The sequence below is a fragment of the Nuphar pumila genome, chromosome 11 (assembly GCF_984573655.1).
Source record: "Nuphar pumila chromosome 11, dmNupPumi1.hap1.1, whole genome shotgun sequence".
Taxonomy (NCBI): domain Eukaryota; kingdom Viridiplantae; phylum Streptophyta; class Magnoliopsida; order Nymphaeales; family Nymphaeaceae; genus Nuphar; species Nuphar pumila.
The window spans coordinates 106,313,052-106,339,767 of NC_143259.1; the positions used below are offsets into that span (position 1 = coordinate 106,313,052).

The following is a 26,716-nucleotide window of genomic DNA, read 5'->3' on the forward strand; positions in this document are numbered from 1 at the left end:
GTGTTGTGCGATTGTAGAATGCCATTGCGGTTGAAGGGAAAGTTTAATAGGACGACTATTAGGCCCGCTCTACTATACGGTACAGAATGTTGGGCCTGCCAAGAGACATCATATTCAAAAAATGAGTGTAGCTGAGATGCGTATGCTGAGATGGATGTGTGGAAATACAATAAAAGATAAGATTCGGAACGAGGAGATACGTAAGAAGGTAGGCGTTGCACCCATTGAAAATAAGATGAGGGAGAATCGTTTACGGTGGTTTGGACATATTCGGCGAAGGCCTAATGATGCTAGAAGGATGGAGAAATGGGAAAATATATTAGTTAAAAGAGGTCGGGGTAGGCCTAGGAAGACATGGATGGAGGTGATAGGAAAGGATATGAATGCTTTGAACCTCACCGAGGACATGGCATTGGTTAGAAATGATTGGAGGAGAAGGATTCATGTGGAAGACTTAAAATGATTTTCTTTTTTGGTTCATATCGCCGACCCCAATTGTTTTGGGATGAAGGCGTAGTTGTTGTTGTTTGTCTTTTCCTTCCGGTCGTGTCCTTTTTTCCCCTATTTTATTCCATTTCATTGCTCGTTCTCTATCATTCTACATTTACTTACATTGTTCATTGGATTTTATAATCAAATAAAGTTTAAGGCCCATCATTCACATTGGGCATTCTCTCCTTTCTGCACAACGCACGACCGTGAGGGTCGTGCCTTCATCAGCCAACGTCCATAGCGTAAAAGCCGATCCTCCTGAGTGCATCATGATCCAAGCCCAATCTCAACACTTAACTAAGAGCATGCTTGTAGGCAAAGAAATTTACCACAAAAGATCCCGTATCATAATCATCTTAGAGAAGGATGATTCTCAACATGGGTGGTATGGGGCACATAAGCAAACTTACTCTTCTTGTCTATCAAGCCCATGTGAGTAAAAGTATCCTATACACTTAAGATGCATCTGATAATAATGTGGTCATCCATCAAAAATATTGAAATAATACAATGCAAGCATGTGTTAATACAAATTTATACATTGGGCTTGTATCCTTCATGAGTACCACATTCTTGCGATGCAAAAGTACATCAAATTCATAAGATAAACTTGCCATGATTAATTAAGTATTAAACATACCTCAGATTTAGTACTTGGATATAAAACGAGATCTATTTGATAGATAGGATTATGTCAGAACAATCATTAGCAGTAGCATCAGTTATTATCTAAGTGATTAACTTAGTACATGATCAATCAGTTAGAGGCATGCCACGTGTCAAATGGATAGCATTTTGTGGACCTGATCAACATGGATCCATCAAATCAATGAAATTCACTCTTAAGCAAAATTCATTGATTACCATGAAGAACATGTGATATACAATTCCCTTGCTGCCAACAAGGTATGCAAATCATTATTTTTGAAGGATGACATATGCACAAATCCAGTTGGTTTTAGAAGCCTTTCACAAAATTCTCTCTTGTTCTTCAGAAAGTATTATGTACAGTGATGAAGATCAGGATGCACCATGGTCGGTTGGATATTCAACTCAAAATGATTGCTACTTTTGAGCTTCAAATCTGCAGAAAACTCATGCACCTTATCCACTGTACACTCTCAAGCGTGTTCTAATAACAGCACGGCATATAGGGCAATTTGACAAATTTTGTGCACATTCTCTGCATGTCTACAGCAAAAAGCAAATTTTGAAGTCTATCAGTATCTCTGTATAACAAAATCACATAGGTTTATATTTATTTTCTTACTGAGAAACTACTACCATCATCAATCCTGAAAACGGAATATTCAAATTATCAATGGACTTGCATTTGAAGCATGCTATGTTGCCCATGCATGCCTATTTCCAATTTTCAATTTGAATCCTCTTCTCACAAATGCACAATTTAGATAAATTTTCAGAAGAGTCTAATATGCTGAATTCCAACTGAATCATCTTAATAGCAAAGAAATAGACAATGACCCTTTAGATCATACCATGTGTCCGCAACCGAAGGCCAAGTCCTTAGGATTAGTCAAGCATATCGGGCATGTCTGCACCAAATAATTCTGATACTTAAGAAAAAACTACAGTAGCAAGTGCAAAAATATGTGCATCATGCATTTCATTGAACATAGAAACTTAAAGCAAGAAAATCAATCACTTGCCTGATTTTGTTCATTATTAGTTGGTTGCAAGTTATGACTAGCTTGACGTGGCAACTGCGAGTCGTGACTAGCTTCACGTGCCAACTGTGCACGAGTATGAATATCTGGAGGTGGACGTGGCACTACTCTTTTCGCCTTTCCAGTTGTATGACTAATGTGCCAAGTTCATGCATATTGAAGTATACATAATCATCTCACATGAGAAAACAGTTGAAACTTGTTAAGGAAATGACTTGGTACCATAAGGGTGGCTAGAGCTTCAGTGATGTAAAGCAACCATGCCATTTATTGAGTAATGATCGTGAATGCAATGTAATACTCATGTTAAGGTATATGCATGGACTTATGAAAAGGGATAAGATTAGAAATAAATATCTCAAAAAGCCTATAGGAATAATATCAATAAAAGAAAAGATGAGAGAATGCCGTTTAAAATGGTTTGATCATGTTGCACAGAGATAGAAAGAATTAAAAAAAGAAAAGGCTGTTAAAGACTTGGAAAGAGTTGGTGAGAGGTGATACAGATTGTAAGTGACAAAACTTGTATCTCTAGATAGAAAAGAATGGAGAAACAGGACTCATAAGGCCAACCTCATGTAGTTGGAATAGGCTCGTTTGATGGCGATGATGATGATGAATGGTGAATGCAATGCATAGATATTTTTGTTGACCAATCTGTACCAATGGCTTCATCCCTCTCTCTCTCTCTCTCTCTCTCTCTATATATATATATATATATATATATATATATATATATATATATATATATATATATATGCATAAGCTATCATTTTCAGAAATGACGGTCGATTTACAGCATACAATGGGAGACAACATAACAGCACCATGCCATTCTATTCTACAGGAAGTACAATCAAACTTGAAACCTGAAAAGTAACAAAGTAGTCCCCAATATATATTATTTTTTTTATTAAAAATCATGCTTCCAGTGGTTCTAAGACAGCTTACCCCAAAATTCCAAGCTCCATAACAGCTTTGTACTGAATAGGAACCTCCATGAGTGCTGCAAGGGCAAATGCTGCTTCTTTTTCAGAGGGACTTTTATTCGAGGACATAATGGCAGTAAAATTTACAAACTGCAAGGAAGCAACTATACTAGTTTAGAGCTTTGTGATTAGTTTATTTTGATTGACAATTCTAGGCATTCAAGTTCATGAATGCTTGGGAAAAATACAATTCACTACCTGAAAGTTGTCAAATACGCGAGCTGGGATTTTATCATCAAAGTTCTTCATGTCTTCCCAAGGTCCATCACCAATTCCAATAAGAACTATTGATAGAGGGTAAGAACTGAATGCAAAAAAGCCAACAATTTGATGACAATGGTCTTTGCAATAGCATTTATAACTTTTCTCTTAAATAGTTAAGCTATTCAAATGTTTACTCAACAAACAAGTGCCTCTCTACACTTAGGAGGCAAAGCATAGGGTTGCAGATGGGCCAAATCTTGTCATAGAAAATTTGGGCGCTTCAGGAGCCGGATCTGGCACCTAGTTATGTCTAAAGATTCAAGTTGGGCATTAGCTGGGTAATAACACCCTCAATAAAATATTACAATCTGGGCTGGGGCCAGAATTTTTATTAGTAATCAATGCAGTACACCAAAGGCGCAACTGAATATTTGACCCATATGAAATTAAGTTTGGGATTCATAAGCCAGATGTTTTTAAACATAGAGACACTGTTTTGGGTCCTATTCTGCATTCAAGTTGCAAGCCGAATGGTGATGACATTTATGCCTCTGCAACATTGAACTACATTGCTCAATTTTCCTTAATATTAGCAGTACTTAGTGAAGGTCAGGCTTGTAAAGATTCTCTACATTTTTAAATGCTAGATGGCAATTTGCTAAGTTTTAGATTACAATATCATTCTCCCTGTTTTGATGCCATATCAATTTTCTTCATTATATGTGAGGTAATTTCCTTCAATATCCTGCTTTTCTAGTTCTTAGTTTTGGGTAGCTTTCTTTGTAAATATAGATCTCAGGTTTGCATCATTAATTTTGCCAATATTGTTACTGAAAATGCTTGTATGTCCTTGAAAACCTCACTTCTTCAGAAGCAAGGCACCCATTTGCAGCATTTTGAAGCTGGCTTCCAAGGACCTGAGAGCACCAACTTTCACATATAGGAAATGCACATACATTAAGAAATCTAAAATTAAGAAACTATTATACACAAGAAAAGATAATTGTGATTTTGGATTTGAAAGATAAATTCAGTTCAGTACGACAATTCCTCAAGAAAGAAAGATATCTTAAAACTGTAAGGTCATATATATATATATATATATATATATATATATATATATAGAGAGAGAGAGAGAGAGAGAGAGAGAGAGAGAGAGAGAGAGAGAGAGAGAGAGAGAGAGAGAGAGAGAGAGAATTACTTACATATAGAATTTATTTTTTTAATGCTAAATTTATACAATTGCTTCCTAATTACTAGATACTATGGTATTAGAGGATAATGATTTTGCATCAATTTTAGATGTAAATATTGGTTTATTTTCGTATAGATTCATACAGTCCAATTCTACTTGCATGTCCAGAAAAAAAATTCAGGCCTACTGTGAGATTCTGTACTTTGTCGATAAAGAACTTATCAGATATGGTACCCGAACACTCCATTTTTCCCTCCGTACCCGTGTCAACACGCGTATCCCCGTGTCAACATGCGTCGACACCCGTAAACTTCATTTTACCCTCCGTACATACAAGTTTGTATTTAATTTATAATTATATTTTCAGTTTATAACTTTAGATTTTCAGTATATAATATATATTTTAGATATAGCATATATATTTAGATTATATTCAGTTTATTTTGTATTTATGTGATATTTAATATATATATATATATATATATATATATATATATATATATATATATATATATATATATATATATATATATATATATATATATATATATATATATATATATATATATAGCCATGTTGCTGTACCCACATTTTTTGGAATTGCCGTGTCGTACCCTCCATACCGACACCCGTACCTTGGTTGACAGCTTATCAGCTATTGACTTGTGGTTATTATCACACTATTGCAATCTTGATCCTTTTCTATTTCTGCATTTTTTTCAGTCCCTGATTACTTCCTAAGTGATTCCTACTTGCTTTCCTCTTCCTGGTTCACATGGCTCAAATAATAATTGACATGCTATGATTAATATTAGCAGTTTGGCACTTCAACCCACTTTTACAACACAGAAAAACAAACAATATGGCTGGCAGTTGTTTAAGGTAGCTTAGTTTCTTTATATAGTCATCTTTTGAAGCTCCATAGAAATGTATGGATCATGAGAAAAAGATTCTGAAATAATTTCTACGATGTTGTTAATCATGTTGTCTTCCACTTGCCAAACTAGTCTTGCAGATGTTTGTTCCTTCATTTTAGTCTAGACTAGTAAGAGTTGCAATAAACATGGAGAGAAAGTCTACCTTTTTCATGCCAAGTATTTTAACTACCCTTTTCTCTCCTACTTCTCCCAAATCTCCTTTAGGATTGCTAGTACCCAATGCTCCACCACCTCTGACAGCCAATTAAGAAGTTCAGGGAAAATGATCAGCAAACTTGATTTTCTTCTCCTTATTTCTGTCTACCCTTCTCTTCAATCTTTCTTCTTTCCCACGTCATTCACATCCTTCTGTCCATCTTTCCCTTCCATCTTCTTTCCCACTTAATTCACACTTATTCTCGTAACTTTTGACATCTTGCATTAAAACATCTCACTGTTATCATCATCAAGTAGGAATTGATATTAAAGAACCTATAAGAAAGTAAAATGTGTAAGCCATGATTATCTATTCCATATGAATTTTCAAGATTGCCCTATGATTTTACCTAATCTAATTAAACTTAACTTTAATCACTGTGTATTTTATTCAAAGTATTCTATCTTGAATATTCCTAACATGAATTTTGAAAAAAGTGAAGCATTTTCTCATCTAAGATCACTTCGCGTCGAAATCTCTTGGTATTTTATATGAATTATGCATCACAAAACCATGCAAATAGCAGCACTAAGGACCCCCTACTTACCAAAACACTAAATAGTGTCTATCCTCCCCAAAGGAACCAAAGATAGCCTGAATTTTTACACTAATGCTGCATTAGATTCCTTGGTTCTTGGTTCTTGGTTCTTGGTTCTAAGACCAACTGTGCCTTCTAAACAAAGATGGGAATTACTGGTCGTTAAATGTGATAAACAAAAAAACGAGGAGCAGTTTATAAATAACTGATAAACTGGGAGAATTTTGTAATCCGTATCTCCACACTACACTTTAAACACCTTTGAAATTAAAAGCTTTCTTTGCCAAAGCAAAAAATTTCAAACCACTGATACCATGAGTATGACAGATTTTATATATGTATAGATGTCACAAAACTAAACATAAATAATGCTCAACACATCGTTTTAACAAAAAACTTAAAAGGTCTAAATTTGTATGATTAGCAGTTTGCAGCTGTTGGGGCTGGACCAAGGTTGCCAGACTAGGAAGCGAAAACGGGAAACGATACGGGAAGCGGAAGCGAGAAGCGATGTATTTTAAAATGTATAGGAAGCAGGAAGTGAGAAATATTAAAAAAGAAATATAAGAATTGAATGAAAATCAAAAGGAAACACAAGTAAAAACTAAAATAAAGTGATTAATATTAAATTTCATGATTTTTTTAAGTGTAAGAATTAAAATTTTAACAAAATCCAAAAATGATGATTACCAATCTAGAGAAAACACATGAAAGTGAGTGAGAAGAGTGAGAGAAAACACATAAAAAAACATGAAAAGTTGAGTAGGAGATCATATAAGAAGAATAGATGAAGCATCTAGAAAGCATAGAAGAAGCATGGGGGAATTGAGGTTCTCATCAAGTTTTGGAAGCGTGGAGTATCGTGCTTCCGAAGCGAGTTTCCGGGAAGTGAGCTTCCCACCTATCTAAGAAGCTTCCGGTAACTTTGGGCTGGACATTAAAATTGAAAATAATAGAATTTGGAAATTAAAGCTTATGAGACAAGCTCAAACTAGCTTATTTACAAAATAAATGCAATGCTTCAAATCTGTAAGCAATAGGAATTGAACTCTAAACTTATTGCTTGCAAGTGAAACACTTCAACCATCTACACTTTATGATGCAAAATACATGTAAAATATATTTATTACTAGTTAACAATCCTATACGAGCCGAGCCGAGCGGAATACCCTTGTTCATGTTCAGCTTGCCAAGCCTATTTCACAAGTTTAAACAAGCTCATTATGAGTCAAAATACAGGCAGAACCACGATTTGCTTGTCATATTTTCCAGCCCTACACCTATGAGTAATATTGCTATGCATATTGGTTAACAGTACCTGGCAAGGACTATGGAATTAATAGTTTGCTCCTCTTGTGGGCTAAGTTTATTAGGGTTTGTATCAACACTTCTTGTAACCTGAAAAAAAAAAAATCTTAGACCATGACAAAAATTCTTGAGAATAAAAAGACATTAAAACGAAATAGAAACCTGGCCATCTGCGAGTATGACTAAAACATGGTACTGTCCACCACTTCTCTCCACAATGTCTATGGCCACTTCAATTACTGATGCAAAAGATGTTGGACCTTGCACATCAAAGAATGCAAAAATATCATCTGTTAGCAGATTCAAAGAGACACTTGACAGCACCATTAACACTAATTTGGAATTACAGAAATTATACAGTTAAAAAATAATCATGGTTATTTAGTTAATTAATGTATGATTGTCCTTTTGTTTGCTAGTAAAGTGTTCCTTAGCACATTATGGCATATTACCAACACAAATCAACATGTTTTTTAATCTCAAAGATTGCCATTTCTTGTTCTTGGTTAGAAATTGGAAATGCAACCGGAACAAGTTGCACTGTTGCGAAGTAAAAAGAAGATGAAAACTACAACTACGCCTTCATCCCAAAACAATTGGGGTCGGCGATATGAACCAAAAAAGAAAATCATTCTGGGTCTTCCACATGAATCCTTCTCCTCCAATCATTTCTATCCAATGCCATGTCCTCGGTGAGGTTCAAATCATTCATATCCTTTCATATCACCTCCATCCATGTCTTCCTAGGCCTACCCCCGACCTCTTTTAACTAATAAACTCTGTCTATGTATAACTGTTTAGTAGTTATACACTGTTGGTCCCAAGCCCCCGGATAAAGGAGGGTTACGGTAGGCCTGTGACAGCCAGCATAAAAACTTAGTCATACCTTTTGAATATGAACCAATATGAAAAAGAAGATGAAAACTAAAAGGTAAAAATCCAAGGTCGAAGCTGGGTGTACTCCCTTGTGGAAAGGGGGACCTCAAGGGTTTTACCAATCAGAGTCTTGCCAATGTATGGTCGGTGACGGGGAGGTTTTCCAGTGGCCTAGTAAAAAAAAAGAGGCTGAAAATTCTACTCATGGAGGACTAGCAACTATTAGCATCTCTAGCTTCGCTCCAGCCATTTTATGTAATGTATTTATTGCAGGCTGATCACTGTTTCACAGAACAAACATTCAATTATTGATGAATTCATATTAACTACAACCATGAGAGCCATTTTCAGCAGTATGGATTTGTGATGGTAAATGATGGATAAAAGTGCAAATTTTTCGAAAACATTTCCAAGTAATTATTATTAATAAAAATTAAATGGTGAAACAAAGTTAAAAATTGAAATGTATACAGTTGATGACAAAACTGGAAGTGAAAAAAAAGTAATTGATAATATAAGAGATTAAAATCACAAAAAACAGAAGAATTAAGCTACAGTGTTTACTATGTCAAAACACAGTTTTGACTAAGAGATACAATGGCAAGATGGTATATACATGGGTAAAGTGGCTGTATGACACAAATCTATGATAGTATGATGCAATAGAGAACAAATACTGCAAACAGTAGCCATTTTTCTCAGAAAGGGAATGCATCTCCCTTTGTTCAACATAAATTCATGATGATTTTTTGTTAGATAACACTAAAACTATGAATTTAAAATATCATTTAATGAATTTAAAATATCATTTACCAGATAATTTTAAATTGCCGATTACTTTGCGATAACATTGCAACACTTCCTCAAAACCATGGCAGGGTGTATGATCGCTGTGAAAGCTAAATACTGCTTGATCATGAGTAGTTACTACAAAAATGAAAGAAAAGAGGAAAAAGAAACAAGTACATAAGCTTGACAAGATAGAGCAACGAATAATTATGGAAGAATAATTGGACAACCAGGTTTCCAACTTATATCTTGGGAATTACACTAACACAAAGTACTATGAAGGCTCATCTGGGCTCATATTTGACTGACTTGTAGGGCTGGGAAACAAGATGAGATGCTTGTTTTGCTTGCAAGTTTGGAACAATGTATATGTTTTGTAATAAGCCAGTTTGAGCTTTCTCAGTAGGTTTAGAGTCCAAATTCTATTATTTTCAATTTTGAAGAATTTATTTATTTAAAGAAGCAAGCTTGAGCTCAGCTCGACTCGCCTTGAGCCTGAACTTGGCTCAGCTTGCCACGACAAGAAGCCAAACTTGAACATCCTCTGCTCGTTTACCAGCCCTAGACTTGGCCCATATATGCAGCCCGTCTTCAGTGATTTGTTGGTGCGCATGAACCAATATGGTATGAATACAATGACTAACCATCTCCAAAACCAAAACATGGGATCAGATTGTCCTCATCAAAAGGAGCCAAAGTCTTTCCAACTATGGTAATGGCTTGTTCATATGGATTGGGTGTGTCACCAATTGCATGCAAACTTTTGTTATTGAACGAATGCTTTCCTACAGAAAAAAAAAAATACTGCAAAAATAAGGTCAAATAATAATAGTAATGAGGAAACCAAGATGAACAGAAATGAAGTTTTCTATGTCTGTGGCGCACCTGTCCACTCATTGCTCTTGGTAAAATCAATTCCAAGTACTAGGTTTGATGACTCCAACCCTGCTTGCCTCAGGGCAACTGTAACCTGTTGACTTCTCAATAGACTCAGTCATACAGTTATAAGTATCCAGTGTAGTAAATAATGATGGGTAAATATTGGCCACTAATGAAGGTACAAAACTAATGAGTAGAAATCACATTTTTCTTCAAAAATTTTCAATTTTCTGTAGATTAAATGTTACAGATGTGTTCTACATGGTTTTTAGTAAGAAACCTGTTTTGAATCATGTGATTTTGATAAGTAATTAAATTATTAAAGTGTAGATTTTGTCGATACATGATTTCTAGCTCGTTAGTTACGTACCTTCATTAGTAGCCAATATTAACCCAATAATGATATACTGAAATGAAATGGGGATCTTCGAAACACGAGCTTTGATTAACAAGAGCAAGTGTCAAGAATGACACTAAAGCATAACCCTTAAAAAGGGTATAACTGGAAACAAAATAAAAATAAAAAATGTATTCTTTATTGATATGAAAAACCAATTGCTTAAGAAGCATTGGAGTAAAATACAAGAGGGGTTGCACCCCTTTATATACACAGCTGAAAGAGGACTCAATAGAGCTGTTGGGCACAGTCCAACAGCTCTATTTAGAGCTGTTGGAATGTGTCAGTCCAACAACTCTATTAAGAGCTGTTGGACTGTGTCAGTCCAACAGCTCTATTGCTAGTCAAGTCTGGACAGGACTTGACTAGCAACAGTCATTCTAGTTCAAACTGAACTAGATGACATAAAAACAAAAAATAAAAATAAAGGAAAAAAATACAGAAAAGAAAGAAATTAAAAATGTATTTATATATATATAATAATATAATATTATTATATATACATATATGTACAGTTTTACATTTTAACACTCCCCCTCAAACTTACGGTACAATGAGCGAAAGTTTGTCTAAGAGAAAGTGAAATCGGGGAGCAGCGAGAGGCTTTGTAAAGAAGTCTGCTAACTGATATTCTGAAGTGACATATGGCAGATCAATTATCCCGTGTAGATATTCCTCTCTGACGTAGTGACAATCCATTTCGATGTGTTTGGTGCGTTCGTGGAATGTTCTGTTACTGGCAATGTAGATCGCACTTTTGTTGTCACAACACATTTGTGAAGCCTTTGTTGCTTCAACTCCCATGTCAGCAAGCAGTCGTCGGAGCCAAACTACTTCCATGGTCGTGGTTGCCATGGCTCTGTATTCAGCTTCGGTGGATGAGAGAGATACCTTCTGCTGCTTTTTACACCTCCACGAGATTAATGATTCCCCTAAAAAGACACAAAAGCCAGTGGTTGAGTGTCTGTTATTGGGATCACCTCCCCAATCAGCATCAGTATATGCAATTAAATCAAGAGAAGAGGAGGAAGATAAGAAAAGTCCTCGTGAAAGAGAGGACTTGATGTATCTGATAATACGCATGACTGCTCCCATATGAACAGAAGTAGGAGCATGTTGAAATTGACTTGCTGTATGAACAACATGTGCTATATCTGGTCTGGTAATGGATAGATAGGAAAGTGCCCCGACAAGCTGTCTGTAAGGAGTAGGGTCTGCAAGAAGTTCTCCATCATCAATCTTCATTTTAACATTAACAACTTCTGGAGTGTCAACTTTCTTATCATCAGTAATACCAGACCTGAAAACAATATCAAAAGCAAATTTAGTCTGAGATAATAAATATCCTCTAGGAGAATAAGCAACTTCAATGCCTAAAAAATATCTCAACAAGCCCAAATCAGTCATTTCAAAATGAGATTTAAGAAGTGTTTTGATTGTTTTAACTCCCTGTTTATCGCTTCCGGTGATGATCATATCATCCACATAGAGAAGAAGCACAATGATCCCTGCATCAGAATTCTTAATAAACAAAGCAGTGTCAGTTAAACAGAATTGTTAACCAATATCAATCATAACACGACTAAAGCTATCATACCAAGCTTTTGGTGCTTGTTTAAGTCCATAAAGAGCTTTTTCTAAGCGAAGGACTTTACCCTTAGGAATACTTAGACCAGGAGGGGGTTCCATATATACTTCTTCAACTAGCTTTCCATTTAAAAAAGCATTTTTGACATCCATTTGAAAAATAGACCATTTTTTGATAGAAGCTAAGGCAATTAAGGTTCGGACAGTAGTCATACGAGCCACCGGAGCAAAGGTTTCTTCATAATCAATCCCATATTCTTGGGCATAACCTTTGGCTACTAAACGGGCTTTATATCTTTCAAGAGTACCATCACTCTTGGTTTTAATTTTATAAACCCATCGACATCCTATAGTTTTCTTCCCTGGAGGAAGATCTTGAATATTCCATGTAGAAGCCTTTTCAAGTGCATCTAATTCAGCTTTCATGGCTTCTATCCATTTGATATCATTTTTTGCTTGAAAATATGTGGATGGTTCTTCATATGAGTGAATTAATGCAATAACTGCCCTATATGTGGGTGAGAAAGACTCGTATGATACAAACTTTTCTGGAGGCCTCGAGATTCGGGATGATTGTCTAGTTGGAATGTTAGAATATTTCTCAAGTGCACATGGAGTATTAGACTCTTGTCGCCTGGAATATTGAATACTAGTATCTCTATGAACTTCTTCATTTTCAACATTAAGATCAATAATTCTGTGATCATCATCAAAGTTACAATCAAGGTCATATTCATCAGATGTTGATGTTAGATCTAGCAAAAAGGAGTACTCAGTGACGTCTTTTAATTTTCTAAAATCAAAGAAGCTCTCCTTTTCAAGAAAGGAAACATTTCTAGACACATATAGTTTATTATTTTTGAAGTCAAAACATCTATAACCTTTCTGGTTTTCAGCATATCCTAAAAAGGCACAGGGAATCGCACGAGGGGAAAGTTTATCATTTTTGTCAGTAAATATGAAACATTTGCACCCAAATATTCTTAATCTAGAGTAGTCTGGAGAAATGTTCATAAGTTTTTCAATGGGAGTGATATTTTGTAACGAAGAAGATGGCATCCTATTAATGAGATAGGTGGCAGTTAAGGCAGCTTCTGCCCAAAAGTCTTTAGGGACTTGATTTGCTATTAATAAAGTTCTAGTGGTTTCTATAATATGGCGATGTTTTCGTTCTGCCAGTCCATTTTGTTGAGGTGTATAAGGACAAGATCTTTGATGTGTGATGCCATGCAATTTAAGATAATTTTGAAAATCTGTGGATAAAAACTCTCCCCCTGAATCTGTGCGAAAAATAGTAATATCATTTTGAAACTTGTTTTTAACCATATTATGAAAAGTTTGAAAGTATGAAAATACTTCAGACTTATGTTTGAGAAAGTACATCCACGTATGTCGGGAGAAATCATCGACAAAAATAACATAGTAAACAAATCCTCCTTTAGAAATTACTGGTGCAGGACCCCAAACATCCGAGTGTATTAATTCAAGTGGTCTTGAAGAGAAAAAGGTTCTGTTCTGAAATGATAATTTTTTCATTTTGCCGAGAATACAATCTTTACAATCAAATGATTCAGAGTTACAAAATTTCCCTAGATTTGGAAAATGTTGGATTTTGGCTATATGTGGGTGACCAAGTCTCTTATGCCACAGTTCCAACTCTATTTTTTGAATATTATAACAAAAAGCTTTCTTCGGCATTTCCAAAAAATCCATGTAATAGAGCCCTCCTTCTCTATGGCCTTCCCCAATCAGCTTGCCTGACTGGCGATCCTGTACCCAACAACCATGAGAAGAAAAAGAAATATTACACCCATAATCAGAAATTTGAGATACAGATAAAAGATTTAAATTTAATTTGGGAACATGTCTAATTTCTGGAATAAAAATTTTTTTTGTTTTATAAATTTTTTCAAAATTTCCTATTCCTTCTATTTCAAGAGAAGTCCCATCAGCAGTAATGACCTTTGACACACTTGTTTTATTTTTAACACATTTGGATAGACTTTGATTATTTGGGGTCATATGAAAAGATGCACCAGAGTCAAGAAGCCAAGAAATTTTACCTAAATCAGAAAAAGATGAGGCTGCTGCGCCGGTTGAAGCTTCAGATGAGGAAGAGGCACCTTTGATGAGAGGCTGAAGAATCTCCATTAGTTGGGCCAGGGAAACTGGTGCATCCTGATCTTTAGGCTCCGATCCAGCAATTGCAGCTCTTTTTTCTCTCAGTTCCTTAAGTTTGGGACATTGTGGCCTGTAGTGTCCCGGTTCATGACAGTGATGACAAATAACTTTCTTCTTATCATAGTCACCATTTTGTCGGTTAAAGTGAGGAGGCCTATATGATCGAACATGATTCCCTGGTCTAGACACGGCTAAAACGGAATCATCTTCAATTTTTAAAGAACCTTTCCGGAGACGATTTTCTTCCATTGTTAACTCTTCAATAGTTTCAACAATAGAAGGAATTTTCCCCTGTGAAGTAGGGCCGATTTAGTGGTTTCAAATTCCGGCCTTAATCCAGTGATAAACTGGTAAAAATGTTCAGCATCGAGTTGTTTCTGACGAAGCTCGATGTCTTCGGCACAATGCCACTTTGGTTCTAAAAGGGAAAGTTCTTCCCAAAGTTCGGACAACCCATTGTAATATTTACGAATAGTTTTGTCTCCTTGTGTCATCATTCGAACTTTTTCTTGGAGGTTGCACACGTGTGCAATATCTTTAAGGGAATACATATTCTTAAGGTATTCCCATGCCTTATCGGCATGATCAAATTTGGCAAGACTTGAGCATTTTTTAATGTCAACGCTATTGATAAGCCATGACATTATCTTCGCATGAGATATTCTCCATTCTTTCCATTTCTTCTCGTATGAGGCAATAGCCTTGATTTTCTCTTCTTCCGATAGAGGGACCTCTTTATCTCCCTCCTTTTTAGTAAGAGATAGCTTAGGTTCCGAATCGGAACCATCCACAATCCCCCATAAGCCTTTTCCCCATATATGGTGCTTCATGATTGAAGCCCATGTTACATAGTTCGTATCGCTTAGTTTCATAGGCATGATGGTGACTTTATCATTGTCATCCATCGATTACAAGGAGAGAAAGAATAGGGATAGAAGAGAAACAAGAAGAAAAATGAGAAAGAAAAAAAAAAAAAAAACAATACAACAAGATGTGAAATCTTCTCCAATGAAGTGATAAAACACTTCTCTTCAAGTGGCGAACACTTTTGCAAACGGGCACGGAAACCGAGGCAGCTTTTCCTCAAGATTTAGTACTTCCGCGGCTCTGATACCATGAAATGAAATGGGGATCTTCGAAACACGAGCTTTGATTAACAAGAGCAAGTGTCAAGAATGACACTAAAGCATAACCCTTAAAAAGGGTATAACTGGAAACAAAATAAAAATAAAAAATGTATTCTTTATTGATATGAAAAACCAATTGCTTAAGAAGCATTGGAGTAAAATACAAGAGGGGCTGCACCCCTTTATATACACAGCTGAAAGAGGACTCAATAGAGCTGTTGGGCACAGTCCAACAGCTCTATTTAGAACTGTTGGAATGTGTCAGTCCAACAGCTCTATTGCTAGTCAAGTCTGGACAGGACTTGACTAGCAACAGTCATTCTAGTTCAAACTGAACTAGATGACATAAAAACAAAAAATAAAAATAAAGGAAAAAAATACAGAAAAGAAAGAAATTAAAAATGTATTTATATATATATATAATAATATAATATTATTATATATACATATATGTACAGTTTTACATTTTAACATATACCACACAAAAATAGAAACCAACGCAATTACATAAACATAAATTTCTGAAAATAAAAAGATCAAGCTACGTAGAAGCAGTGGCTGAATAAGACATTAGTTGTTATAAAAAATGTAAGAAAATTAAACAAATGTGATGAATGAAATCTACTATTCTTTTGTTTGGTTAGGTCAAGTGAAAACACCCCCATCACCGATTGTACGTTGGCAGGCCTATGGTAACAAAACCCTTTAGGCTTTCCTCTTCATTGGGACTACACCTACATTGACCTTGTGAGAAGGGATGGCCTTTGTAAATTTGGAACCGTGATCAGTCCATGTCAGGTGACAAACCATGATTGCCCCTAGCCTAGAAGGTGTAGCCCTTGTAGGTAGGGCATCAGGCCAACCAGGCCCAGCTCAGGCCCGTTTAGAGCTCAGCCCATCGGCTTTCAAGTGCAGCCCAGCCCATTAATAAATGAGTCTGATTTTGGCCCTGTTCTTAACGAGCGCGGGTTTGAAGAGCTGCCCATGACCCAGTCTATTGGCCCAATGGACCAATGTTCAACGGGTCGATATAGCCTGACCCAAACCCATTTGTAGGTTATTTTCTAATGAAGTTCATAAATTAATTCTTATAATGTCAAAATCAATGAATAAAATAAAAGATTAATGCATCTATATAATTATCTTTCTATTTTTCAAATAATCAATGCAACTAATTAGGTAAATAGTGATAATTACCAAGTTACTATGCAACCAGCTACTAAAAAATGAATTAGGTAGCTTAGGCACATCGGGTCAGCTCGGTAGCCCGTGAGCAGACCTAGGCCCGGCCCACGTATATAGCGGGCTGAGTCGGCTTGGCCCACAGGGATGCCCGACCCATTGTTACTTGTGGACTCCTACAATTCTTTAGATAAAAAGTGGATTAAAAACTTGATAGTGGAAATAACTAAGCATCCTCCCTCTAAACCTTTATGAAGCTCCACGCTGATGTTTATCTCTGTTTGAATTTGTAAATGGTTAATTGAAGAGTAAATAATCAACAATGAACAACTACACAACACTGTTTTTTATTATATTATGTTTAATTCCCTTTTCCGTATCTTTGCTCATGATAATTATAACTTGGCCTTTGTTTACTAGAACAAAATGATTAAAATGTTCTGAATAATGGCTTTAGTAAAAAAATTGTTTGAGTTATTTTTATCAAGGGTAATAAGCAACCAATATATGGAAATTCATGTTTAGTTGTCTCATGTTTCAAATATTTAAGATAAGGGCTTAAGGGCAATGCCTCGATGGTTCCCTAGCCCAGAAAATTTAGGGAAGACCAGGATTGCTTCTTATATTCTAGGCGGGCATGTCTATAATGTTTTTCTGCAGAAGTGAGAAATCATGATCATTGTTGCAGTGGATTTCACGCTCTTGATAGACTTCTCTCGGAGCATGTTGTTACTTCTCATAGCCTCTGACTTCGCTCTTGAGAGATACGACTCAATAGCTAGTCAAAAAAATTAAAATACATAACATAATAAATACTCAAATAATCTAGTCTGTTTCGTGTTGATCTTACGTCATACCCAGATAGGTCTTGGTAATCAAGTGAAATATAAAATACTTGCTCACTTTTGTTTAGGTTCATGTGATTAAGTGAATTCATGCACATTAATGAATCTCTTGATTTCATTTAGAATAAAGTTATAGATGCTTGAAATTGTTATATCATACTTGTGTATTTTTTCTTAAATCATGAACCTATGTTACTTTTTATTCACTCAACTCTAGCTAACTCTTAAAAATGGGAGTCCTAACCTTTATCTCTCTTTAAATTATTGCATTACTTTTATAGATCCCCATATTTGTGCAGCAATTTTTTTTGAAGAAGGAAAATGATCACCGAGAACAGGGTCACTTAATGGGCCCACCTCCTTACGAGGTAAAGCTCTAGGTTGAAGACATGATCACCACCCAGTAGCCCGCCATGCGCCAGCGACATTCGATCCTTGGCCTTCAGCTTGAAATAGGACCCCGTTGAGCACATGGGTAACCAACCACCTATATATGGCCATTTTTGTACTACAGTTAAAGGTAATTCATTTTAGTTGGTAAAAGTGACACAAAACAAAGTAATTTCATAGGCATGGCTTAAAGGGTACATGGGATAGTATTCTTATCTAGTTAATTTCACGTTAAGAATAACATACAAGGGACACAATACCTTCTATTAACTCCGCCTGTGTATAATTGTTTAGTTATACACTGCCGGTCCCAAGCCCGAATAAAGGAGGAGGGTTGCGGTAGGTCAAGCCAACATAAAAACTTAGTCATACCCTATGAATATGAACTAATATGAGAATTTCGTTGGGGCGTTCCCTATTTAGCGACGTGTTGTACTCTATAGGCTCGGAGGCAGTGATAAATGGGAAAGGGTTGCTAGGTCGTCGCTTAGAAGCGACGCGTCACATCGGTACCCGGGTGTGGTGTCAAATAGGCAAGGGTTCCCTCACTTTGTTGGACGGGTGAGGGTAAAGAAGTTAGTCTAAGACCATAAAATTAGGTTTGCCACTTGGAACATAGGGTCTTTAACTGGTAAGTTGTTAGAGTTAGTAGATGTTATGTGTAAGAGAAAGATTGATATTTTATGTCTACAAGAGACCAAATGGGTAGGTGAGAAAGCAAAAGTGATAGAACCTTGGGGATATAAGATTTGGTATACAGGAATAAATATGAATAGGAATGGAGTAGGGATTGTTATTAGTCGTGAGTTTATAGATAATGTAGTTGAAGTCCGTAGGAAGGGTGATAGGATTTTACTTATTAAATTAGTATTAGGTAGGGATATTATTAATATTATTAGTGTTTATGCACCTCAAGTAGGTTTAGATGATTCCATTAAGCATTAATTTTGGGAAGATTTAGATGGAGTAGTACAAGGGATATCTTATGGAGAAAAGCTTTTCATCGGCAGTGACCTTAATGAACATATATGCATTAGTAGGGATGGATTTGAGAGTATCCATGGAGGCTATGGTATAGAAGAAAGAAGCGAAAGTGGAGAAAGGATTTTAGATTTTGGTTTGTCCTATGATATGATCTTAGCAAACACTTGCTTTAGGAAGAGGGAGTCTCACCTAGTAACATTTAAAAGTGGGGTTAATACGAGTCAGATAGATTTTTTCCTACTTACAAAGAGAGATAGGGGTTGTTGCATCGATTGTAAGGTTATACTGAGAGAAAGTGTAGCTACACAATATAGAGTCTTAATTTTAAATCTTATAATTAGACAATGCCGTAAAATGGATAGGCATAAGATAGATCCTAAAATTAAGTAGTGGGCACTAAAAGGAGCTAAACAAGGAATGTTTGTAGAGCAGGTAGTTAAGAAAACTGATTGGGGTCTCGAGGAGGATTCAAAATCAATGTGAAATAAGATAGCGGGTGGCATGAGAAAGTTGGCTAAGGAGGTATTGGTGAGTCTAAAGGTGGTGCACCGCTAGGTAAAGATACATCATGGTTGAACGCGGATGTCAAATTAGCTATTAAGGTTAAAAGAGAGTGTTATAGAAATCTAAGTAAGAGTCGTGATAATGAGAATTTGGAGAAGTATATGATAGCAAAGAAGGAAGCTAAAAAAGTAGTTCAAAACGCGAAGGATAAGGTATATAAGGAGGTTTATGACAAGTTAGATACCAAAAAGGGCGAGAAAGATATTTATAGGCTTGCAAAGATGAGAGATAGGAAATCGAGGGATCTAGGTATGGTTAGATGTATCAAAGATGAAATACAAAGGGTTTTAGTCAAAGATGAGGAGATTAAGGAGAGATGAAAAGATTATTTTGATAAGCTATTTAATGGAAGTCATGCTCAGGATCTTGGAGACTTCTCCATTCTTTTTCATGAGATGAATCGTGACTTCATGCGCAAGATTCAAAAGAAAAAAATTGCAGAGACTTTGAAGAAAATGAAATCAAGAAGAGCAGTTGACCCAAATGGTATACATATCGAGACTTGAAAATGCTTGGGAGAGAAAGGTTTAGAATGGTTGACAAATCTTTTTAACAAGATTTGACAGACAAATAAGATGCCTAATGAGTGAAAGAAGAGTACTTTGGTGCCTTTATATAAGAATAAGGGTGATATACAAGATTACACAAACTATCATGGTATAAAACTCATGAGTCATACTATGAAACTTTGGAAGAGGGTGATTGAGTCTAGGTTGAGGAAGGTTGTCATGATATCGGAGAATCAATTTGGTTTTATGCATGGAAGATCAACTATGGAAGCTATATATCTTCTTAGACAACTTATTGAGAGAAATAGAGAGAGGAACAAAGATTTGCATATGGTTTTTATTGATTTGGAGAAGGCATACGATAAAGTACCTAGGGACATTCTCTGGTGGATAATGATGAAGAAAGGTGTTTCTCTCAAGTACATTAGTAGAATTAAAGATATGTATGAAGGAGTAATAACCAATGTTCGCACTTGTGGAGGGATGACAACCAATTTTCCTATAACAGTTGGGTTACATCAAGGATCTGCTTTAATCCATTTCCTATTTGTTATAGTGATGGATGAGCTTACGAGATCAATTCAAAAAAATGTGTCGTGGTATATGTTGTTTGCTGATGATATTGTTTTGACTGATGAGTCTAGAGCTGGGGTTAATGCTAAGTTAGAATTATGAAGACAGACATTGGAAGCAAGAGGTTTTAAGTTGAGTAAGAGTAAGACAAAATATATGGAATGTCGGTTTAATAAGCAACGAAGTAGTGATGTGAGTTTAGTGAAGCTTGGTGAGCAAGAAATACCGGTGGATGATTGTTTTAAATATTTGGGATCTATCATTCAAAAGTATGGAGAAATTCATGGAGATGTAAATCATATGATAAATGTTGGGTGAATGAAATGGAAAAGTGCATATGGAGTGTTGTGCGATCATAGAATGCCATTGCGATTGAAGGAAAAGTTTTATAGGATGACTATTAGGCCTGCTTTACTATATGATACAAAATTTTGGGCTGCCAAGAGACATCATATTCAAAAAATGAGTGTAGTTGAGACATGTATGCTTAGATGGATGTGTGAAAATATAATAAAAGATAAGATTCGAAACGAGGAGATACGTAAGAAGGTAGGCGTTGCACCCATTGAAAATAAGATGAGAGAGAATCGTTTACGGTGGTTTGGACATATTCGGCAAAGGCCTAATGATGCTCCAGTTAGAAGGATGGATCAGAAATGGGAAAATATATTAGTTAAAAGAGGTCGGGGTAGGCCTAGGAAGACATGAATAGAGATGATAGGAAAGGATATGAATGCTTTTAACCTCACCGAGGACATGGCATTGGATAGAAATGATTGGAGGAGAAGGATTCATGTGGAAGACCCAGAATGATTTTCTTTTTTGGTTCATATTGCGGACCCCAATTGTTTTGGGATGAAGGAGTAGTTGTTGTTGTTGTTGTGGACACAATACCTTCTATTGTCTATGTAATGAGAAAATGAATGTGAAAAGTAACATCAAAATGAGGGAGTTTCTACTGTTTGATTGTGATGCACTTTTTTCAAAATTCAAATATTTTTGGCAACACAATTGCAAAATAAGTCCTTAATTTGAATGAGTTTGAAAAATTAAGACATGGTATTTAGGGGAGATGGGATCGGGATATCCACCTCCTATCCTCGTGGATCAAGGGCTTGGATGCCAAATCCTCCATTCAAAAGAATTTTGAAGGATTTGGCATCCAGTAGAAAACAATTGAAAATGACCATCAATGGTGTTTTTCAATACAAATTTATCCAAAACCTGGACATTGGGTCGGGCAACTTGATATCAAGCACAATTGAATTTGATATATAGGAAGAACAGGTATGTTCATATCCAAAAGATGTACGAAGCATGTCAATAAATAAATTGACCAAATTCAAGATCTGGTGAAGGCCACAAGATAATGCAGCGTGTCTTTTTATATGTATAATTGCGTGACAAAATTCAATCTCAAGTGGATCTAAGATCTAATATTGAAAAAGATATTGATCTATGATGGGATCCACAAACAAAATCTCATTTGCAAAAACTCAAAAAAGACTTCAAGTGAGTACACTACTTTAAAAATCAGTTGTCATTTATTAATGTCCAAAAAACTGACGGAAACCTTAAAGTGGATATAAATATGGATCTGGATCTAAAAAATATTCAAACAACAAAAAATTAGCTCCAAGATAGGGTAAAAAAAAGTCACACATCGAGTCATTTTTTAATTATTAACCATAAAAAACACTCATAGTTTCCATATAATTTTATAATGGTTTTGAAATATAAAAATATATTAACATATTTTCAGTGATTCTAATAGGTAGACTAAACCGATGGTCACTCAAAACATAAGGCCGATGTTTAAGCATCTAACTAAATGTACCAAATTAGATATAAAATTAAAAGTATGCCTCACGATATTCACTTTTATCCATTGATGTACTCATCACGTTGCAAAATTATCACTTTAAAATTGTTGAAAAATTATCTTAGTATCTATGCTCGCTTAGCCTCATATCCTATTTCTTTAACAAATTTGGGACTCAAGCATCAGGTCGTACCTCGTATCATTGTGCCATAGGCTGCCATTGACTTGATCAGGCCTTCATGACAACACAATTTTGGTATTGCTACAAATGATGATTTACACACACACACACACAGAGAGAGAGAGAGAGAGAGAGAGAGAGAGAGAGAGAGAGAGAGAGAGAGAGAGAGAGAGAGAGAGAGAGAGAGGTCCCCAAGGAGCTAGAGAAGCATGAACTTGAAGAAAGGAGAGGATAGAGCTTGAGTTGATAGAGAGAATGAGAGATGGTGGACAGTATATATATATATGCCCCAACCCAAGTAAAGATCGTTAAGTGGGTCCAAACGGCTAGTATAAGAGGGGTTGATCAATGGTCAACTGAATTGGATGGCCATTGGACACTTAATAGGCTGCATGCAAGAATGTTGGACTGAGTCAAGGGCAGCTCCAATGATAGGTTGACTGGGTCTTGGTATAAAATGGATTGGCCAAGACTCATTAATGGGTCGGTCAAAGGTTAAAGAGAGTCGGTCTTGGTCTTGGTCTTGGAGATAAACAAAACCTGACCCTAACCATTACAAACTAAAGCAAACCGAATTGAGCTAGACCTAAACCCAAATTCAAATCTCAAGGTTCAAAGTTCAAGTGGCATGCCACCAAGGGCCTCGTCAATCAAGGCAACTTTACATTGTATAAACCCAAGAAAAGTTAATACTCTTCCATGTAGGGCTAAACATATGAAAGAAGAGGTAAACCCACTAACTTAGTTAAATGTTAGGAAAAGAAAGACAAGCCTAAGGTTCTAAACTTAATAATCTCTTCAACTCTAATAATTTCAGCTATAAATCTTTTAGTGGTTATTCCACATATCAGGTCCTATTGAGCAGGATGCTTCCTTCTTGCTTATGATTGATTCTCTTTTGGGATCATACTAGCAGTTTGTCTCATGGAGGCGTGGTATCGTGTTTAATCATGAACATTTACAAAGCGTTCGGCCCTTTTAAGGGGAGGAGGAGAGGTATGGACCTTTAAAGGAGGAAGGGCATGCTGAGATGTGGTAGCCGGTGTTTGGGCCGAACACTTTATTAACTGTTCAGCCCGAACACTAAATCTTCTTTGTGTCTAATTCATGTCCTTTGCGGTACAGGACACTCACCAAGGTGTACCATCTAGGGGTGGGGGTTGCATTAAGTGACCCTTATTCTAGACAGGTTCATAAAAAAAACTTGATTGGCATCTTGGCATGATACAATGCCATTCATGCACCCCAAATTGCCAATCCTAGTTCAGTGTGGCCAACACCACAGCATATAGAAAATGCTGACCATAAGCTCATGCTTTTATTGGAAATAATCTGCTTCTAATATCTAGGGAGGACAGAACACCATGAGAAAGTCTTGTAATGCATGTACCTCAAACCATGCGGATCTGCATGCGGGTGCAGCATATTGGTTTGAGGATGAATTTCACTATGTGAAGTGAACTCAAATCCATTGGATTAATCCTGAGTACTTATTCTGATGAATATTAGACGATGAAACCATAGTTTTAAAACCCAGTGACTCGTCACTAGGCTGGTGCTTGATTGACTCATGACTCGGTCTGGTCATGTTAAATTTATATTTTATATAAATTATATAAATATATACGTATATACTATCTATCTTTTATAGTATATTACCAATATATTGTAAATAATATCCATTCTATGATATTTTTATAATATGTTTAATATATAATCATATTTGTATATATAATATACATAATATTTATATTATATGCAATTATATACAAAATACATTACATATGTATATTATGCATGTATCGGCTGAGTCATGGGCAAACTTGGCCGTCATGCTAAAACTTGGCTGAATCGGCTGAGTTTTGTATAGAACGAATCTATCAGAGTTTTTGACCCAGTAACTGGGCAATCCAGACCGAGTCTATGAGTTGATGGGCGAGTTTCGAACCATGGCTGAAATCAAATAAAGGAGATTTATTGTAGTCTTGCTTTCACAGTTGGTTCAATCAACAACTAGTACTGCAGCATATATGGTGGGATCAGGTGCGAGCACAATTCACAAAAATGTGATGCCTCGCATGACAGAAAGAAACATATTGATGGGTCCCACAGGACATACCAGTACCCATCAAAATTGGTGGAGCCCACAACAGCTTTGGACACGTGTTGCATTCAATGCTATCAGCATCGGCATGAATTGACCGATTCTAATTGAATCGGAATCTCACTAGTTCAATTGAAAATCGGCCCGTATTGGTTTTTCTTTTTTTCTCGTTTTTTGTGATAATTATGGTACTTGTTCTTTGTTATAATATTTAAGCAGTAAATACATTTTAGAATTTGATTGAACCCTATAAGTCATCACTTGCTTCATTTCCGTATCTTCCATGTTTTAGATACCTTTTTTCTTGTTTTTTTATTTTGGGTTTTATGTTTTTTTAATGTTTAAAAAATCAAAATTTCAATGAACTGACTCAAAATTATTTGTTTCGATCTGATTTGGGCCGATTTTCTCTTTTTGAAAAATGATCCGGTTCGGAAACCGATTCTGATAACATTAATGGTTATGTGGTCAAGTAGGGCATCACATTCTTTGTGAAATGTGATTGAACATGATCCCCTCTCTATTTCAATGTCTAATAGCTTTTGGTGTTAATCACCCATCAGACGCTTATTTGGAGTTTTAACCCAACAATGTTACAGGCATTGATACTTGATTATCTGATCCAATGAAGCATTTGATTATGCTTATCATATAAAGTTTTGAACCATTATGATTTTGTTAGAGATTTTTCATGATCGTCCTTACCTTATGAACGATACCCAAAAAACATCCCAAACATATCTGGTTGTTCAAAATCATCCTTAGGTTCCAAAATATTAACACAAATACATTCTTCCACTACCTCAAGGATGGTTTTGTGATAATTGGCAAAAGAAGAATGATTTCGAAAAATAAATAAGTGAAGGATGGTTATAGGGAAGGGACGATTATGAAATGAACTCTTTTCTTTATACACTATGTCACATGGACACGCCATTTTGGATGTGTCTCCCTAGATACGAGCACACATGCTGACCAAAGGCGGGCTCAGCTTGTCTGGTAGGAGCAGCTTATGTTGGAAAGTTGCAGGTTCAAAACCCAATGGTATAGTTGTATAACTGGTAGGGGTCTGCCTAACCCAAGCTTGCCTATCAAAATAAAAGAAGAGCACACATGCTGACACATACACTAACACATAAAACTACTATTTTAATGCCATTTTATAATATTTCAATACATTTTAATATTTTTCAATAAAGAATGCAGTTTACCACAGAGAGAGAGAGAGAGAGAGAGAGAGAGAGAGAGAGAGAGAGGACCTGATCAAGTGTGGTATAATGATCGGGTATGCATTGATACTTCTGGCTAACTCTCCTATCGAAAGGTTTGCCAACACCTGCGAGCCTGTTTGTGATCATGGTATGTTGCAGATCATTCTCAGTTCTTGAGATGTTATTTATCACACCATGTTGACGTGTTCTGCTACTTGACTGACTCTCCGGAAATCCTCTTGTGCTTGCATCTCGAGACTTCACCCTCGAAAACTTGCTGCCCATCTCTCGCTCTCAAAGAATGAAAAGAAAGTTGCGGTAGTATATATGAGAGATATAGATGACACGATAGAGATAAAGATAAAGATAGGATTCGATTCCATCGCAAATTGGTGGAATCGAGGGAATAAATTGCGTAACTTCGTGGAAGCTCCCCTTGTGCTTGCTTTCCATAGGAAAAAGAAAAGGGAGATAACTACATGAAGGGACACATAAAATTGTCTCCAAGCAATATTCCATTGGATGGTCCCAGCAGCAGCAGCAGCAGCAGCATCCTTAGGTGGAAATTCAAGGAAGTTTCTCTCTGCCAAGGTTGAGTCTGTGGGAGACTGGGCCACATGAGAGAAAGGATTAGCCAGCCCACTGAAGGGTGCAGTACCATTCAAATAAAGATATCCTTAGGTATCATTCCTTCTGGACATGCACTTTTACCAAAGCGGGTGCGAGAAGCTAGGCACAAAGCTAAAAACATTGAAGAAATGTCTCGGATATGTAAAGTGTGAAGCATCTAGGAAGCATGAGGGAAACCAGTAAGTAGGGGTGGGCCGCCGGCCTGGCTCAGGCCCGTTTAGAAAGTGTGGCCCACCCCAGAGATGGCCTGGCTCATTTACTAACGGGCCAGGTTTTGGCACGGTTCTTAATGGGCTCAGGCATCCCATGACCCGACTAATTGGCCCAATGGGCCAAT

The 26,716-nt window shown here is 36.3% G+C and overlaps 1 protein-coding gene across 1 annotated transcript; it reads right to left on the reverse strand.

Annotated features, from left to right (window-relative positions):
• Window positions 1-1,413: 1,413 nt before the first annotated feature.
• Window positions 1,414-26,092, reverse strand: LOC149822700 (E3 ubiquitin-protein ligase RGLG4-like). Its single transcript, XM_089979994.1, has 11 exons — window positions 25,798-26,092; window positions 10,099-10,183; window positions 9,858-9,998; window positions 9,238-9,351; window positions 7,711-7,808; window positions 7,559-7,638; window positions 3,368-3,473; window positions 3,132-3,259; window positions 2,163-2,313; window positions 1,992-2,048; window positions 1,414-1,683 (listed from the first exon to the last, which is right to left on the reverse strand). The coding sequence occupies exons 1-11, from the start codon at window positions 26,032-26,034 to the stop codon at window positions 1,597-1,599; spliced, it is 1,284 nt and encodes a 427-aa protein (XP_089836120.1). The 5' UTR covers window positions 26,035-26,092; the 3' UTR covers window positions 1,414-1,596.
• Window positions 26,093-26,716: the final 624 nt, after the last annotated feature.

What these genes read in the sequence shown, in the direction of transcription:
- LOC149822700 (XM_089979994.1), bottom strand. Translation starts at nt 26,034, where the DNA reads ATGGGCAGCAAGTTTTCGAGGGTGAAGTCTCGAGATGCAAGCACAAGA. An exon ending in ATGTTTTGGTTTTGGAGATG is followed by an intron (nt 9,352 to 9,857) that starts GTTAGTCATTGT and finishes TCATTTTTGTAG; the next exon opens with TAACTACTCATGATCAAGCA. An exon ending in ATGGAGCTTGGAATTTTGGG is followed by an intron (nt 2,314 to 3,131) that starts GTAAGCTGTCTT and finishes TTGGCACATTAG; the next exon opens with TCATACAACTGGAAAGGCGA.